General features: G+C 39.8%; 1 protein-coding gene across 1 annotated transcript in view; it reads right to left on the bottom strand.

Annotated features, from left to right (window-relative positions):
- Positions 1 to 16,733, bottom strand: part of fer1l4 (fer-1 like family member 4) — an 84,216-nt gene that overhangs the window by 62,782 nt on the left and 4,701 nt on the right. Inside the window, 8 exon segments of the mRNA XM_062986245.1 lie at positions 832 to 894; positions 993 to 1,124; positions 1,272 to 1,332; positions 3,588 to 3,752; positions 5,071 to 5,112; positions 5,251 to 5,345; positions 9,844 to 9,943; positions 12,002 to 12,090. Of these exon segments, the coding sequence (XP_062842315.1) occupies positions 832 to 894; positions 993 to 1,124; positions 1,272 to 1,332; positions 3,588 to 3,752; positions 5,071 to 5,112; positions 5,251 to 5,345; positions 9,844 to 9,943; positions 12,002 to 12,090 (747 nt within the window).

The raw sequence follows: 16,733 nt of genomic DNA, 5'->3' as shown, positions 1-16,733 counted from the left end.
GTATGGTAGATGGTGAACATTAAAACCACCTCCTTGTTTCTACACTCATTGTCCATTTTATCAGCTCCACTTACAGTATACAGTAATTCTACAATTACTGACTGTAGTCCATCTGCTTCTCTGCATGCTTTGTTAGCTCCCTTTCATGCTGTTCTTCAATGGTCAGGACTCTCCCAGGACCACCACAGAGCAGGTATTATTTAGGTGGTGGATCATTCTCAGCACTGCAGTGACACTGGCATGGTGGTGGTGTGTTAGTGTGTTGTGCTGGTATGAGTGGATAAGACACAGCACCGCTGCTGGAGTTTTTAAACACCTCACTGTACATGCTGGACTGAGAATAGTCCACCAACCAAAAATATCCAGCCAACAGAAGATGACCAACTCAAACAGCAGCAATAGATGAGCGATCGTCTCTGATACGTCTCTGATACGTCTACAAGGTGTACCAACTAGGTAGGAGTGTCTAATAGAATTGACAGTAAATGGACACAGTATTTAAAAACTTCAGCAGCGCTGCTGTGTCTGATCCACTCATACCAGCACAACACACACTAACACACCACCACCATGTCATTGTAACTGCAGTGCTGAGAATCATCCACCATCTAAATAATACCTGCTCTGTGGTGGTCCGAACTACAAAGCGCTTCTATATGTTAAGTGGAGCTGATAAAATGGACAGTGAGTGTAGAAACAAGGAGGTGGTTATAATATATGAATAAAATATATTATATAATATATATATACAGTATATATATATACTATATATATGTGTGTAAATTTAAAGTAAAATAAAGTAAAAAAAAGTACTTTAACATGCTTACTTACAGATATCTCAATAACCTTATCAAAAAGCACATCCTGGGTCTCCTGAAACTCAAACATAAAATTCTGAAAGACAAAAGGCAGAAAATTATAAATTTTAACTGTGGGACTAAATCAGTTTTGCAGTTGATTCATCAAATATTGGGTCTTCAAAAGTATCGTACCTCATTGTAAAATGGACAGTTGGTGGATTTCTGAGTGGCTGTGTGTTTTTTCTCATCTCCTACTTTGATATACACAGCAGGGTTGATGTTTACACCCACCAGTTTCTGAGCTTCTATGACATTAACATTCACCTGAAGTGAAAATCAGAGCAACATTGATCAACATCAGCATTTCAATCTTCAATCTCCAGTCAGTGTCAGTAACTTTTCTTTCAGTTAAATGTGTAGCTTTATAACTTTATGGTAATTGTGTGTCTGCTTAGATTTTGAGGGTCTCACCTGGAATGATTTAAGTTTAGGAGCAACAGCAAGCTCATGTTTTGATAAAGCGGTGCATCGACTGAACATGAAAAGAAAGACAACAGGGTTTTGTGAATAAGATGGACGTACACATACAGTGTATCACAAAAGTGAGTACACCCCTCACATTTCTGCAAATATTTTATTATATCTTTTCATGGGACAACACTATAGAACTAAAACTTGGATATAACTTAGAGTAATCAGTGTACAGCTTGTATAGCAGTGTAGATTTACTGTCTTCTGAAAATAACTCAACACACAGCCATTAATGTCTAAATAGCTGGCAACATAAGTGAGTACACCCCACAGTGAACATGTCCAAATTGTGCCCAAAGTGTCAATATTTTGTGTGACCACCATTATTATCCAGCACTGCCTTAACCCTCCTGGGCATGGAATTCACCAGAGCTGCACAGGTTGCTACTGGAATCCTCTTCCACTCCTCCATGATGACATCACAGAGCTGGTGGATGTTAGACACCTTGAACTCCTCCACCTTCCACTTGAGGATGCGCCACAGGTGCTCAATTGGGTTTAGTCCATCACCTTTACCTTCAGCTTCCTCAGCAAGGCAGTTGTCATCTTGGAGGTTGTGTTTGGGGTTGTTATCCTGTTGGAAAACTGCCATGAGGCCCAGTTTTCGAAGGGAGGGGATCATGCTCTGTTTCAGAATGTCACAGTACATGTTGGAATTCATGTTTCCCTCAATGAACTGCAGCTCCCCAGTGCCAGCAACACTCATGCAGCCCAAGACCATGATGCTACCACCACCATGCTTGACTGTAGGCAAGATACAGTTGTCTTGGTACTTCTCACCAGGGCGCCGCCACACATGCTGGACACCATCTGAGCCAAACAAGTTTATCTTGGTCTCGTCAGACCACAGGGCATTCCAGTAATCCATGTTCTTGGACTGCTTGTCTTCAGCAAACTGTTTGCGGGCTTTCTTGTGCGTCAGCTTCCTTCTGGGATGACGACCATGCAGACCGAGTTGATGCAGTGTGCGGCGTATGGTCTGAGCACTGAAAGGCTGACCTCCCACGTCTTCAACCTCTGCAGCAATGCTGGCAGCACTCATGTGTCTATTTTTTAAAGCCAACCTCTGGATATGACGCCGAACACGTGGACTCAACTTCTTTGGTCGACCCTGGCGAAGCCTGTTCTGAGTGGAACCTGTCCTGGAAAACCGCTGTATGACCTTGGCCACCATGCTGTAGCTCAGTTTCAGGGTGTTAGCAATCTTCTTATAGCCCAGGCCATCTTTGTGGAGAGCAACAATTCTATTTCTCACATCCTCAGAGAGTTCTTTGCCATGAGGTGCCATGTTGAATATCCAGTGGCCAGTATGAGAGAATTGTACCCAAAACACCAAATTTAACAGCCCTGCTCCCCATTTACACCTGGGACCTTGACACATGACACCAGAGAGGGACAACGACACATTTGGGCACAATTTGGACATGTTCACTGTGGGGTAGTACACCCCACAGTGAACATGTCCAAATTGTGCCCAAATGTGTCGCACTTATGTTGCCAGCTATTTAGACATCAATGGCTGTGTGTTGAGTTATTTTCAGAAGACAGTAAATCTACACTGCTATACAAGCTGTACACTGACTACTCTAAGTTATATCCAAGTTTCATGTCTATAGTGTTGTCCCATGAAAAGATATAATGAAATATTTGCAGAAATGTGAGGGGTGTACTCACTTTTGTGATACACTGTACTAAACAAATGAGCTTTGTGGATATACATTTACTGTCTGTAGTTCTGCGCTCTATCTAACCCCCATATGTACCCACAGGATGCTGTTACATTTATATTTTTACTTTATGCTTGACACACTATTATCCTTAAAGCATTAACATTCATATGAAAATCCCAACAACACTGCACCTGCTAAAGGTATCCAATTACAACACAAACTACCACATCTTTACCACATCAGTGTCAATTCAGTGCTGAGAATAGTCCACCACCAAAATTATATCTGGTCAGTAGGCATCCTTTACGATTAGTAAATGAGGTATAGGGGGTGACAAAATGTACAGTGCAACAGATGGACTGCAGTCAGTAATTGTATACCCACAAAGTTATCTGTAGGGTAGGTGTTGCTTATTATGAAATATCATTAAATAATTAATGAATGTACATACCAGATAAGTGTACCTAATAAACTGCTCAGTGATTATTATGAATTGTAACATTCCTAGTTAAATCCATTAATTCCAGTCTATAAAACTTTAGTCACTTTGGAACAAATCCCACATCTTACTATGGTATTTAAATACCTGAATATGGGGGTAAATGTGATGTTAGCACATTCTATGTCTGTGAAATCATAATCATCATCATAGTCATCATCGTCGTCTTCATCTCCGTCTTCGTTATCCGTCTTTAGAAGGCTGCGACCGAGCATCCTGGCGTCTCGATCCATCTGCTGAGCACGGAGATTTCTAAGAATCAAACATTTTAATGAAATTTAGGGTTAGATTGATCATACTGGTGGTACTTTGAGCATACAAACCCATATTTTGTTTAAACAATGCGAACACTTCTTTTGATTGTAGACATTTTTAACTAAGTAATCACTTAACGGTGCAAAACTAGTCACAGAAATATGTATATCCGTAAACAAACACAAACAGTAGAATACATGGAGGATAGTCAAATTTCTGCCTTGAGGAAGCCAGGTCAGCAAAGAACTTCTTGATTGATGATGAAGAATTGATTGTCTCAGGCAGCTGTTTTGGTTTCTTGGTTCCAGTAAATACAAATTTAAAGGCTACAGAATATAACAACGTTTTTGAGAGTCTCTAACTTTGTGAAATGCCATTTCCAGTTCTAAAATGACAATATCACCATATACAAAGTGAGGTCTGTAAAGAAGTAGTGTGGATAAAACATGAATGGACTGCTCTCAATACCATCTAACACCTTTGAAATAGATTGGAACCTTTCCTGGAAACTATAACTTTTTTGTTTTGTTTTTTTTATTCATGGTTTATTGCCACTTTAGCCCCCAATAGACCATTTACATGGCATACTTTCAGTGGCATTAACAGTTTAAGGCTTAAAGACAATGGTTATATTTCTACAGTAATTATATTAGGTGTTTTAAATCAAAGTGTCTCTTAGTTTTTCTTCTTTGTAATACATTTGCTAACTAACTAACTAAAGTTGATGCATTAGCCCCTGTCAGTGTCACGAGCTCAGCCCCTCTGTGCTTCCAGAGCACGTGGAGTTTGTTTGGATATGTGCCATGCCCCTCTCTCCAGGAGCACATGCCGAAGCCAACGGCCTCATTATGATTGGTCCTCTGCTGCTAATTACCCACAGCTGCACCTTGTTTAAGGTGTAATGCGTAGGACATATAAGAAGGCAGTTGTGGACCAGTCATTAGAGGCTATTTTGAATTTCATTTGGTTTGGTTTTTGACCTTGCTCATGTTAGCTCCTGCCGGTTAGCTCCTGTGTTTGTGTTTATAAGTCTTGTTTAACGTTAGTCCTGTTCATGTTTTGTTTTAGTCAGTCTATGTTCTGTTAGCTTAGCTTAGGGTTTAAATTGTTGTTTCTTGTATTTAGTATTAGCATTTAGCATATGTCGTGTGTTTGTGTCTTGTCTTGTGTACTCCTGTCTTGTGTTTTCTATTATTAAATTACTGCGTGTGTGTCCACCACTCTTGTCCCGTCTAGCCCTAATCGTTACAGTCAGAAGGTAACTTTAAAAAATGCTTTTAGAATGGTATTATATGTTAGAATAAATTATACATACCCAGGTTCCAGAAAGCCTGTGTTCCTAATGACAAGACCTGATCTGTACAGATTAACAAAAAGCAGAAGAATTACATGATTTATTAAAAGTAAATCACAATCAGTGTAATTACACTACTTAAAATATGGGCAAATAGAAATATCAATTGAATAAAATAGATGTGTCTGCTTTACTGCTTACTCATCACTGTCCTCAATCTTAAGAAAGTCTTCACTGGTCCATTCTCCAGCTGCACCTTGTACAGGAATGTACCTCACATCCAACTCTACATATATCTATACACAGAAAAAGCAGAACTAAGAGTCCACAGCAGAGATGTTCACAAGTTACAAAATACAAGTCCGAGTCAAGTCACGAGTCTTTATGCTAGAGTCCGAGTCAAGTCACAAGTCTTTAGAATAGAGTCCGAGTCAAGTCACAAGTCTTTAGTGCCTTTACTTTCCTAGCCATTGTGCAAATGAATGTTATTTCCGTAACAAGAAGGTACCAGTTAAAAGCTTAAACTGATATGTTTTTGTTTTCATTGTAAAACAAAAGCGTGCAGTAAATCACAGCACAGCGGCGAAAATCTAAAACACAGCAAAAAAATTATAACCACTGCTTACCTTAGCTTATGTTCTTCCAGATGCTATTACATTTATAACCGTGTGTCCCATTAAGAATATAATCCATTATTTTGTAAATGTGCTCCAAACTGTTCCCGGTTGTAAAGTAAAACACAAACTCGTTAGAAAGCCGATCAAGTGTTTCATTGACACATCATCTGTGTGACGCAAACTAAATAAGTGCAAATAACAGCATTTCCTACTACAAATTAAAATCAGAAGGTCTGATTGGTTCAGAAAGCGGTCTTTCAACCATTAGCGCCAATTCTGTAGGAGCGTTCCATTCACCCCAGTTGTTCCTGTGAAGTGCACTACGTAGGGTATTCCACCATTTTAAGTAAGATTCCAATCCAAAGGTAACGAAAATGTTCAAATGAAGTGAACTTCAAACTGTGTAGGGAGTAGAGAGTGACCCTTCATTACTACGCCGGAAGCTGGCTGTAACATTTACCCATTGCGTGCATTGCGGGTTAAGACGGTCGGAGCGCTATTAGACAGCAGAATATTTATAATAATAATAATAATAATAATTATATACAGTATATACTGGTGCTGGTCATAAAATTAGAATATCATGAAAAAGTTTATTTATTTCAGTAATTCCATTCAAAAAGTGAAACTTGTATATTATATTCATTCATTACACACAGACTGATATATTTCAAATGTTTATTTAATTTAATGTTGATGATTATAACTGACAACTAATGAAAACCCCAAATTCAGTATCTCAGAAAATTAGAATATTGTGACAAGGTACAATATTGAAGACACCTGGTGCCACACTCTAATCAGCTAATTAACTCAAAACACCTGCAAAGGCCTTTAAATGGTCTCTCAGTCTAGTTCTGTAGGCTACACAATCATGGGGAAGACTGCTGACTTGACAGTTGTCCAAAAGACGACCATTGACACCTTGCACAAGGAGGGCAAGACACAAAAGGTCATTGCTAAAGAGGCTGGCTGTTCACAGAGCTCTGTGTCCAAGCACATTAATAGAGAGGCGAAGGGAAGGAAAACATGTGGTAGAAAAAAGTGTACAAGCAATAGGGATAACCGCACCCTGGAGAGGATTGTGAAACAAAACCCATTCAAAAATGTGGGGGAAATTCACAAAGAGTGGACTGCAGCTGGAGTCAGTGCTTCAAGAACCACCACGCACAGACGTATGCAAGACATGGGTTTCAGCTGTCGCATTCCTTGTGTCAAGCCACTCTTGAACAAGAGACAGCGTCAGAAGCGTCTCGCCTTGGCTAAAGACAAAATGGACTGCTGAGTGGTCCAAAGTTATGTTCTCTGATGAAAGTAAATGTTGCATTACCTTTGGAAATCAAGGTCCCAGACTCTGGAGGAAGAGAGGAGAGGCACAGAATCCACGTTGCTTGAGGTCCAGTGTAAAGTTTCCACAGTCAGTGATGGTTTGGAGTGCCATGTCATCTGCTGGTGTTGGTCCACTGTGTTTTCTGAGGTCCAAGGTCGACGCAGCCGTCTACCAGGAAGTTTTAGAGCACTTCATGCTTCCTGCTGCTGACCAACTTTATGGAGATGCAGATTTCATTTTCCAACAGGACTTGGCACCTGCACACAGTTCCAAAGCTACCAGTACCTGGTTTAAGGACCATGGTATCCCTGTTCTTAATTGGCCAGCAAACTCGCCTGACCTTAACCCCATAGAAAATCTATGTGGTATTGTGAAGAGGAAGATGCGATACGCCAGACCCAACAATTCAGAAGAGCTGAAGGCCACTATCAGAGCAACCTGGGCTCTCATAACACCTGAGCAGTGCCACAGACTGATCGACTCCATGCCACGTAATCCAGGCAAAAGGAGCCCCAACTAAGTATTGAGTGCTTGTACATGCTCATACTTTTCATGTTCATACTTTTCAGTTGGACAACATTTCTAAAAATCCTTTTTTTGTATTGGTCTTAAGTAATATTCTAATTTTCTGAGATACTGAATTTGGGATTTTCATTAGTTGTCAGTTATAATCATCAACATTAAAAGAAATAAACATTTGAAATATATCAGTCTGTGTGTAATGAATGAATATAATATACAAGTTTCACTTTTTGAATGGAATTACTGAAATAAATCAACTTTTTCATGATATTCTAATTTTATGACCAGCACAAGTATATACTGTATATATATATATATATACATATATATATATATATATATATATATATATATATACATATATATATATATATATATATATATATATATATATATATATATATATATATATATATATATATATATACAGTGTATATACAGTGTATCACAAAAGTGAGTACACCCCTCACATTTCTGCAAATATTTTATTATATCTTTTCATGGGACAACACTATAGACATGAAACTTGGATATAAGTTAGAGTAGTCAGTGTACAACTTGTATAGCAGTGTAGATTTACTGTCTTCTGAAAATAACTCAACACACAGCCATTAATGTCTAAATAGCTGGCAACATAAGTGAGTACACCCCACAGTGAACATGTCCAAATTGTGCCCAAATGTGTCGTTGTCCCTCCCTGGTGTCATGTGTCAAGGTCCCAGGTGTAAATGGGGAGCAGGGCTGTTAAATTTGGTGTTTTGGGTACAATTCTCTGATACTGGCCACTGGAAATTCAACATGGCACCTCATGGCAAAGAACTCTCTGAGGATGTGAGAAATAGAATTGTTGCTCTCCACAAAGATGGCCTGGGCTATAAGAAGATTGCTAACACCCTGAAACTGAGCTACAGCATGGTGGCCAAGGTCATACAGCGGTTTTCCAGGACAGGTTCCACTCGGAACAGGCTTCGCCAGGGTCGACCAAAGAAGTTGAGTCCACGTGTTCGGCGTCATATCCAGAGGTTGGCTTTAAAAAATAGACACATGAGTGCTGCCAGCATTGCTGCAGAGGTTGAAGACATGGGAGGTCAGCCTTTCAGTGCTCAGACCATACGCCGCACACTGCATCAACTCGGTCTGCATGGTCGTCATCCCAGAAGGAAGCTGACGCACAAGAAAGCCCGCAAACAGTTTGCTGAAGACAAGCAGTCCAAGAACATGGATTACTGGAATGCCCTGTGGTCTGACGAGACCAAGATAAACTTGTTTGGCTCAGATGGTGTCCAGCATGTGTGGCGGCGCCCTGGTGAGAAGTACCAAGACAACTGTATCTTGCCTACAGTCAAGCATGGTAGTGGTAGCATCATGGTCTTGGGCTGCATGAGTGTTGCTGGCACTGGGGAGCTGCAGTTCATTGAGGGAAACATGAATTCCAACATGTACTGTGACATTCTGAAACAGAGCATGATCCCCTCCCTTCGAAAACTGGGCCTCATGGCAGTTTTCCAACAGGATAACGACCCCAAACACAACCTCCAAGATGACAACTGCCTTGCTGAGGAAGCTGAAGGTAAAGGTGATGGACTAAACCCAATTGAGCACCTGTGGCGCATCCTCAAGTGGAAGGTGGAGGAGTTCAAGGTGTCTAACATCCACCAGCTCCATGATGTCATCATGGTGGAGTGGAAGAGGATTCCAGTAGCAACCTGTGCAGCTCTGGTGAATTCCATGCCCAGGAGGGTTAAGGCAGTGCTGGATAATAATGGTGGTCACACAAAATATTGACACTTTGGGCACAATTTGGACATGTTCACTGTGGGGTGTACTCACTTATGTTGCCAGCCATTTAGACATTAATGGCTGTGTGTTGAGTTATTTTCAGAAGACAGTAAATCTACACTGCTATACAAGTTGTACACTGACTACTCTAACTTATATCCAAGTTTTATTTCTATAGTGTTGTCCCATGAAAAGATATAATAAAATATTTGCAGAAATGTGAGGGGTGTACTCACTTTTGTGATACACTGTATATACAGTATATACAGTATATATATATATAATTGTCACACGTAACTAATGTTAACACATGCTGACACTAGGGACTCTTATTGTTTACGAGTCATTTTTTTGCAAGTTATGAGTCGAGTCACAGTCGAGTCTGAAGTCGCTGTGTGTGCGACTTACGTGCGATCTCTGAGTCCACAGTATTAGGACGTTACATAAACTAAACTGCTGACATTTGAACAGCCACAAATATCCACACCTCTTTTCTAAATATGGTTACTAAGAGGTTAATAGATTTGTACAGCACTTGAGACTCACATCAGTCAGGCTGTAGTTGCTGTCTGTGAGAGGTTCTCGCAGGACCAGCCTCCCTGCTGTCACCACATGCTGCAAACTGATCACCAGCTTCCCCAGCAGCCTGCAAAATCAGCCCCAAACATGAAATGAGATTTCAAATCAAATATCATCTAGGCCTCCCAGGGAGGATGAGGGTCTATTTCAAAATCTGGTTCCTCCTAAGGTTTTATCATTATAGATAGAAATAATATTTAGACCCTTAATAATAGGATTGCTCATTAGGAGTTTTGGAACCAAAGCTGCTTTGAGACAGTGTTTATTGTTAGAAATACAAATACATTTGAAGTTTGGCAAATCAGGCATGTATGAGCATAGATTGCTAACCAGTAGCTCACCAGTACACATTAATACAGCTAATAACTAATAACTATTGGTTTGTAGAAGTATATTATTACTACAGTACAGTAAACAACCCCAAATCAGAAAAGATTGGGACAGTGTGGAAAATGCAAATAAAATAAAAATGCAGTGTTCCTTACATTTACTTTGACTTTTATTTGATTGCAGACAGTTTGAACCCAAGATATTTCATGTTTTGTCTGTTCAGATTCATTTCATTTGTTAATACATTCCTGAATTTCAGGCCTGCAACACATTCCAAAAAAAAGTTGGGACTGGGGCAATTTAGGGCTAGTAATGAGGTGAAAAAACTAAGTAATGATGTGATTCAAAACAGGTAATGTCAGGATCTCCAGTTTGTCAACAAATGTGTGAGAAAATGATTGAAATGTTTAAAAACAATGAACCTCAAAGAAAGATCGGAAGGGATTTGCATATTTCTCCCTCTACAGTGCATAATATCATTAAACCATTCAAGGAACCTGGAAGAATTTCAGTACACAAAGGCCAAGGGCTCAGGCTTAAGCTAATCGCCGTGATCATCGATCTCTCAGACGGCACTGTATCAAACAGGGCAGTTGTACCCTAGTGGTTAAGGTACTGGATTAGTAATCCAGAGGTCGCTGGTTCAAGCCCCACCACTGCCAGGTTGCCACTGTTGGGCCCTTGAGCAAGGCCCTTAACCCTCAATTGCTTACATAATATACTGTCACAGTACTGTAAGTCGCTTTGGATAAAAGCATCTGCTAAATGCTGAAAATGTAAATGTCAAGAACCGCCACTTAACAATAGCTGATATAACCACATGGGTGAGGGATTACTTTGGCAAACCTTCGTCAAGCACTACAGAGTTACATGCACAAATGCCACTTAAAACTTTACTGGGCAAAAAAAGAAGCCTTATGTTAGTCCAGAAGCAGCATCGACTTCTCTGGGCTCTGAGGCATCTAGGATGGACCATCACACAGTGGAAACGCGTATTGTGGTCAGATGAACCAGCATTCCAGGTGTGCCTCGGATCAAAGACGGAAAGGACCATCCAGACTGTTATCAGCAACAAGTCCAAAAGTCAGGGTCTGTCATGGTATGGGGCTGTGTCAGTGCCCTTGGCAAAGGTCATTTACACTTCTGTGATTGCAGCATTAATGCAGAAAAGTACATTGAGATCTTAAAAGTACATTGAGATGCTGCCTTCAATTTTGAAACACAAAATGCAACAACGACGACCCCATACTGTTGCACATCTTAAGACGTGTTTGTAGGAAGAATGGGACAAAATAAAAGCTGAAACACTAAATCACTTGGTCTCCTCGGTGCCAAAACGTCTTTTAAGTGTGGTGAAAAGGAATAGTAACATTACAAAGTGGTAAGTGCTTTACTGTCCCAACTTTTTTTGGAATGTGTTGCAGCCCTGAAATGCAGGAATAGATATTTATTAGTAAATGAAATGAAGTTGAGCAGATAAAACATGAAATATCTCAGGTTCATCCTGTCTGCAATCAAATAAAAGTCAAAGTAAATTTTTGTTCGTTTTTTTCTCTTTGTTCTTATTCTTGTAAAACAATGTTAAAAACAAAATAAATAGACTGTAAAACTGACCTGTGAGACTTTTGACTTAATTGTAATTAGGTTCAAAATCTTGTGAAAAGCCATTTCAGAATAGTAGAGACTATTATAGCCACAAAGGGAAAGATAACTCTATATCTTTATAGCCTGGGAGAAAAGCTATACAAATTAAGACAATGGTTATGATAATTATATAGACATAAAACCAGCTGACCTGTTACTGAACATCTTGCTGCAGTTGTACACACTGATGGAGAGTACTTCATCCTTGATGATTTTGCCATAGTGTGGCCACCTAAAGTGCTAGACAATCAAAAAATAATTTCAGTATAATAATGTCAGTAAAAGAATGTAGAAACAAAATTCCAGCAAATGCTCAAAGATGGTCCGTGGCAAAATTGAAAATAATTTAGGTGTTTAACCATTTATCATACATGATATTGTAAAACGATACAGGGAATATACACACTCTTGAACTCTTGAACTTGAGCTCTTGAAATCCAGAGAAATCTCTATTTGTGAACTGCATGGCTTGAAATCACTAATATTTGTGACCCTTGAGTCCTAAAGTATTCTATTAGAAATCGTCATGCTAGCATCACTGCTGCATCAATTAATACAACTTGAAACTCCACGCATCTTTTGGTAAAAAGCGCTATACAAATATATTTGTTAGCAGAAGTGATACCAAGTTCTCTGGGCCTAAGCTCATCTCAGATGGACCAAAAGACAGTAGGAACCTGAGTTGTTGTCAGTTAAGTCCACATTTCAGATTGTTTTTAGCTTTGGGAAAAATAGACATTAAGTTCTCTTTGCCAAAGATGTAAAACAATCCATTATTACTATTTTTACTCATGGCAAGTTACAAACTATATTTTGTGTTTACTCAGGTTGTCTTTATGTTAAGTTGTACCTGGTTAAGCACCTTTATACCCCTACCACACCCCAAGGTTGGCCCTGGAGAGGGGTAACCTGAAGACTGCCCTCAAAGTACATCCAAAAAGCAATCTGTTTTCCCTATGCTTCTTTAAGTATTAACAGTGCCTAAACTTTAGTGCTTAGCTAGTGTAGTGTAAATTTTATGGCCAAAAGTATATGGAAAACACTTATCTTTTTCAGGCATTTTAGCTGCACATTAACAGGTGTATAAAATACTAAAAAAGAAATAACAGGATTCCAACTTTATGGCAATAGTTTGAAAAAGACCCTTTCCAAGCCGCTCAGGTGGTGCAGCGGTAACGTACGCTAGCTCACCAGAGTTGGGGTTTCGAATACATCGTATCGAATCTCAGCTCTGCCTTTCTGACTAGGCTGGGCAGCTGCATGAACAACGATTGGCTGTTGTTTAGGGTTAGAAGGTAAGAAAGTCGGATCATAGGTCCTCATAACTGGTGCGACTGCGGCCCCTGCTGGCTTACTGATGGCGCCTGCACAGGGCTGAGGAATAATGCTGATGGGGGTGTGGCCCTCCGTACACAGTGGCCGTCAATTGTATGAACTCGACTCGTGCAGGTGAAAAATGCAGTCTGTACTGACTGTGCGTACCGGAGGGGGCGTGAGAGGCGTCCTCAGTCAGCGGTGAAGGGTCGAATCTGTATAGAGGATGCAATCAGGGTAATTGGACACGACTAGACTGGGGATAAAAATTGGAGAAAAAAGAGGGGAAAAAATATAAATAAATAAAAAATTTTAAAAAAAGAAAAGAAAAAGACCCTTTCCTGGTCCAGCATGACTGTGCCCCTGTGTTTGAAACAAGGTCCATAAAGTCATGGTTTAATAAGTTTACACAGTGGGAACGTTGATTGCAAGGCAGGCCTGAACTCATCTCGGATGGACCAAAAAGCAGCAGGAACATAAGTTGTTGTCAGATGAGTCCACATTTCAGCTTGTTTTCAGCTCGGGAAAAATGGACATCGAGTTCTCTTTGCCAAAGATGAAAAACAGCCCAGAATGTTATCAACAAAAGGTGCAAAAACCAACATCCGTCATGAGTGAAGGTGCCATTGACACAGAGGCATATGCTGGAATTTTAAAGAGACAAATACTGCCATCAAGGCAACATCTTTTTCCAGGCAGTCCGTGGTTATTTCAGCAAGACAATGTCAGTCCTCATTCTGCATGCATTAGAACAGTGTGGCTTCATAGACACAGAATGGGTGTGATTGACCAGCCTGCCTGCAGTCTAGATCTGTCTCTTAGTGAAATTGTATGGCTCATCATGAAGAGCAGAATCAGACAACGTAACCACATGACAATGAGTTTTAAACAGCTTATATCAAGCAAGAATGGGCAAGAAATTCCACAGTTAATTTCCAGTGATTACACACGATTAAAAAGTAAAATTACTAGGAAAGGTAACATAACAGTAGTAAACAGGCATCAAATTCTGAATTTGTTTACATTTATAATATTCTGTACTGTACTTTTGTCAAATGAAGGTTCAAGACAATTAACAAATCACAGACTCTTGTTTTTATTGTATTTTATAAATTGTCCCAACTTTTTCAGAAGTGCAGTTTGTCATTTGGAACCTGCTCATAGGCATTTCCAGGGGTGGCAATATTTGTGACATGCATATTTTTACAGTGTTTTTTTAATTAATCTATTTTTATTAAAGGTCAGTTTTTTTCTCATATTGTCACACATTTTTATAATCATTTTTATCCATCTTTACCAAGTGTTCCAATACTTCTAAAACTGTCTATATTTACTACAAAGCTAAATTAAGGACTGTTTTTTAATTAGGCACCTTTAATTAAAAGGCCATATATATATATATACACCAATCAACCATAACATTAAAACCACCTCCTTGTTTCTGCACTCACTGTCCATTTTATCAGCTCCACTTACCATATAGGAGCCTTTTGTAGTTCTACAATTACTGACTGTAGTCCATCAGTTACTCTGCTTGCATTGTTAGCCCCCTTTCATGCTGTTTTTCAATGGTCAGGACCCCCACAGGACCACCACATAGCAGCTATTATTTGGGTGGTGGATCGCTCTCAGCACCGCCTTGACACTGACATGGTGGTGGTGTGTTAGTGTGTGTTGTACTGGTATGAGTGGATCAGACACAGCAGCGCTGCTGAAGTTTTTAAATGCCGTGTCCTCTCACTGTCCACTCTATTAAACACTCATACCTAGTTGGTCCACCGTGTAGATGTAAAGTCAGAGACGATCGCTCATCTATTGCTGCTGTTTGAGTTGGTCATCTTCTAGAGCTTCATCAGTGGTCACAGGACTCTACACACAGGGTGCTGTTGGCTGGATATTTTTGGTGGACTATTCTCAGTCCAGCAGTGAAGGTGCCATTGACACAGAGGCATATGCTGGAATTTTAAAGAGACAAATACTGCCATCAAGGCAACATCTTTTTCCAGGCAGTCCGTGGTTATTTCAGCAAGACAATGTCAGTCCTCATTCTGCATGCATTAGAACAGTGTGGCTTCATAGACACAGAATGGGTGTGATTGATCAGCCTGCCTGCAGTCTAGATCTGTCTCTTAGTGAAATTGTATGGCTCATCATGAAGAGCAGAATCAGACAACGTAACCACATGACAATGAGTTTTAAACAGCTTATATCAAGCAAGAATGGGCAAGAAATTCCACAGTTAATTTCCAGTGATTACACACGATTAAAAAGTAAAATTACTAGGAAAGGTAACATAACAGTAGTAAACAGGCGTCAAATTCTGAATTTGTTTACATTTATAATATTCTGTACTGTACTTTTGTCAAATGAAGGTTCAAGACAATTAACAAATCACAGACTCTTGTTTTTATTGTATTTTATAAATTGTCCCAACTTTTTCAGAAGTGCAGTTTGTCATTTGGAACCTGCTCATAGGCATTTCCAGGGGTGGCAATATTTGTGACATGCATATTTTTACAGTGTTTTTTTAATTAATCTATTTTTATTAAAGGTCAGTTTTTTTCTCATATTGTCACACATTTTTATAATCATTTTTATCCATCTTTACCAAGTGTTCCAATACTTCTAAAACTGTCTATATTTACTACAAAGCTAAATTAAGGACTGTTTTTTAATTAGGCACCTTTAATTAAAAGGCCATATATATATATATACACCAATCAACCATAACATTAAAACCACCTCCTTGTTTCTGCACTCACTGTCCATTTTATCAGCTCCACTTACCATATAGGAGCCTTTTGTAGTTCTACAATTACTGACTGTAGTCCATCAGTTACTCTGCTTGCATTGTTAGCCCCCTTTCATGCTGTTTTTCAATGGTCAGGACCCCCACAGGACCACCACATAGCAGCTATTATTTGGGTGGTGGATCGCTCTCAGCACCGCCTTGACACTGACATGGTGGTGGTGTGTTAGTGTGTGTTGTACTGGTATGAGTGGATCAGACACAGCAGCGCTGCTGAAGTTTTTAAATGCCGTGTCCTCTCACTGTCCACTCTATTAAACACTCATACCTAGTTGGTCCACCGTGTAGATGTAAAGTCAGAGACGATCGCTCATCTATTGCTGCTGTTTGAGTTGGTCATCTTCTAGAGCTTCATCAGTGGTCACAGGACTCTACACACAGGGTGCTGTTGGCTGGATATTTTTGGTGGACTATTCTCAGTCCAGCAGTGACAGTGAGGTGTTTCAAATCTCCAGCAGTGCTGCTGTGTCTGATCCACTCACACCAGCACAACACACACTAACACACCACCACCATGTCAGTGTCACTGCAGTGCTGAGAATGATCACAGTTGGACTACAGTCAGTAACTGTAGAACTACAAAGTGCTTCTATATGGTAAGTGGAGCTGATAAAATGGACAGTGAGAGTAGAAACAAGAAGGTGGTTTTAATGTTATGGTTGATCGGTGTGTGTATATATAACATATTATGTGTTGTTCAATCCTCAAATCTTCATGAGTTAGCTTTGGGTGTTCTGGTTTCTCCCCTATAACACATGAA

The sequence above is a fragment of the Trichomycterus rosablanca genome, chromosome 24 (genome assembly GCF_030014385.1).
Source record: "Trichomycterus rosablanca isolate fTriRos1 chromosome 24, fTriRos1.hap1, whole genome shotgun sequence".
Classification (NCBI taxonomy): Eukaryota; Metazoa; Chordata; class Actinopteri; order Siluriformes; family Trichomycteridae; genus Trichomycterus; species Trichomycterus rosablanca.
The sequence above is the reverse complement of the archived record's forward strand: the minus strand, read 5'-3'. Positions and strand labels throughout refer to the sequence as shown.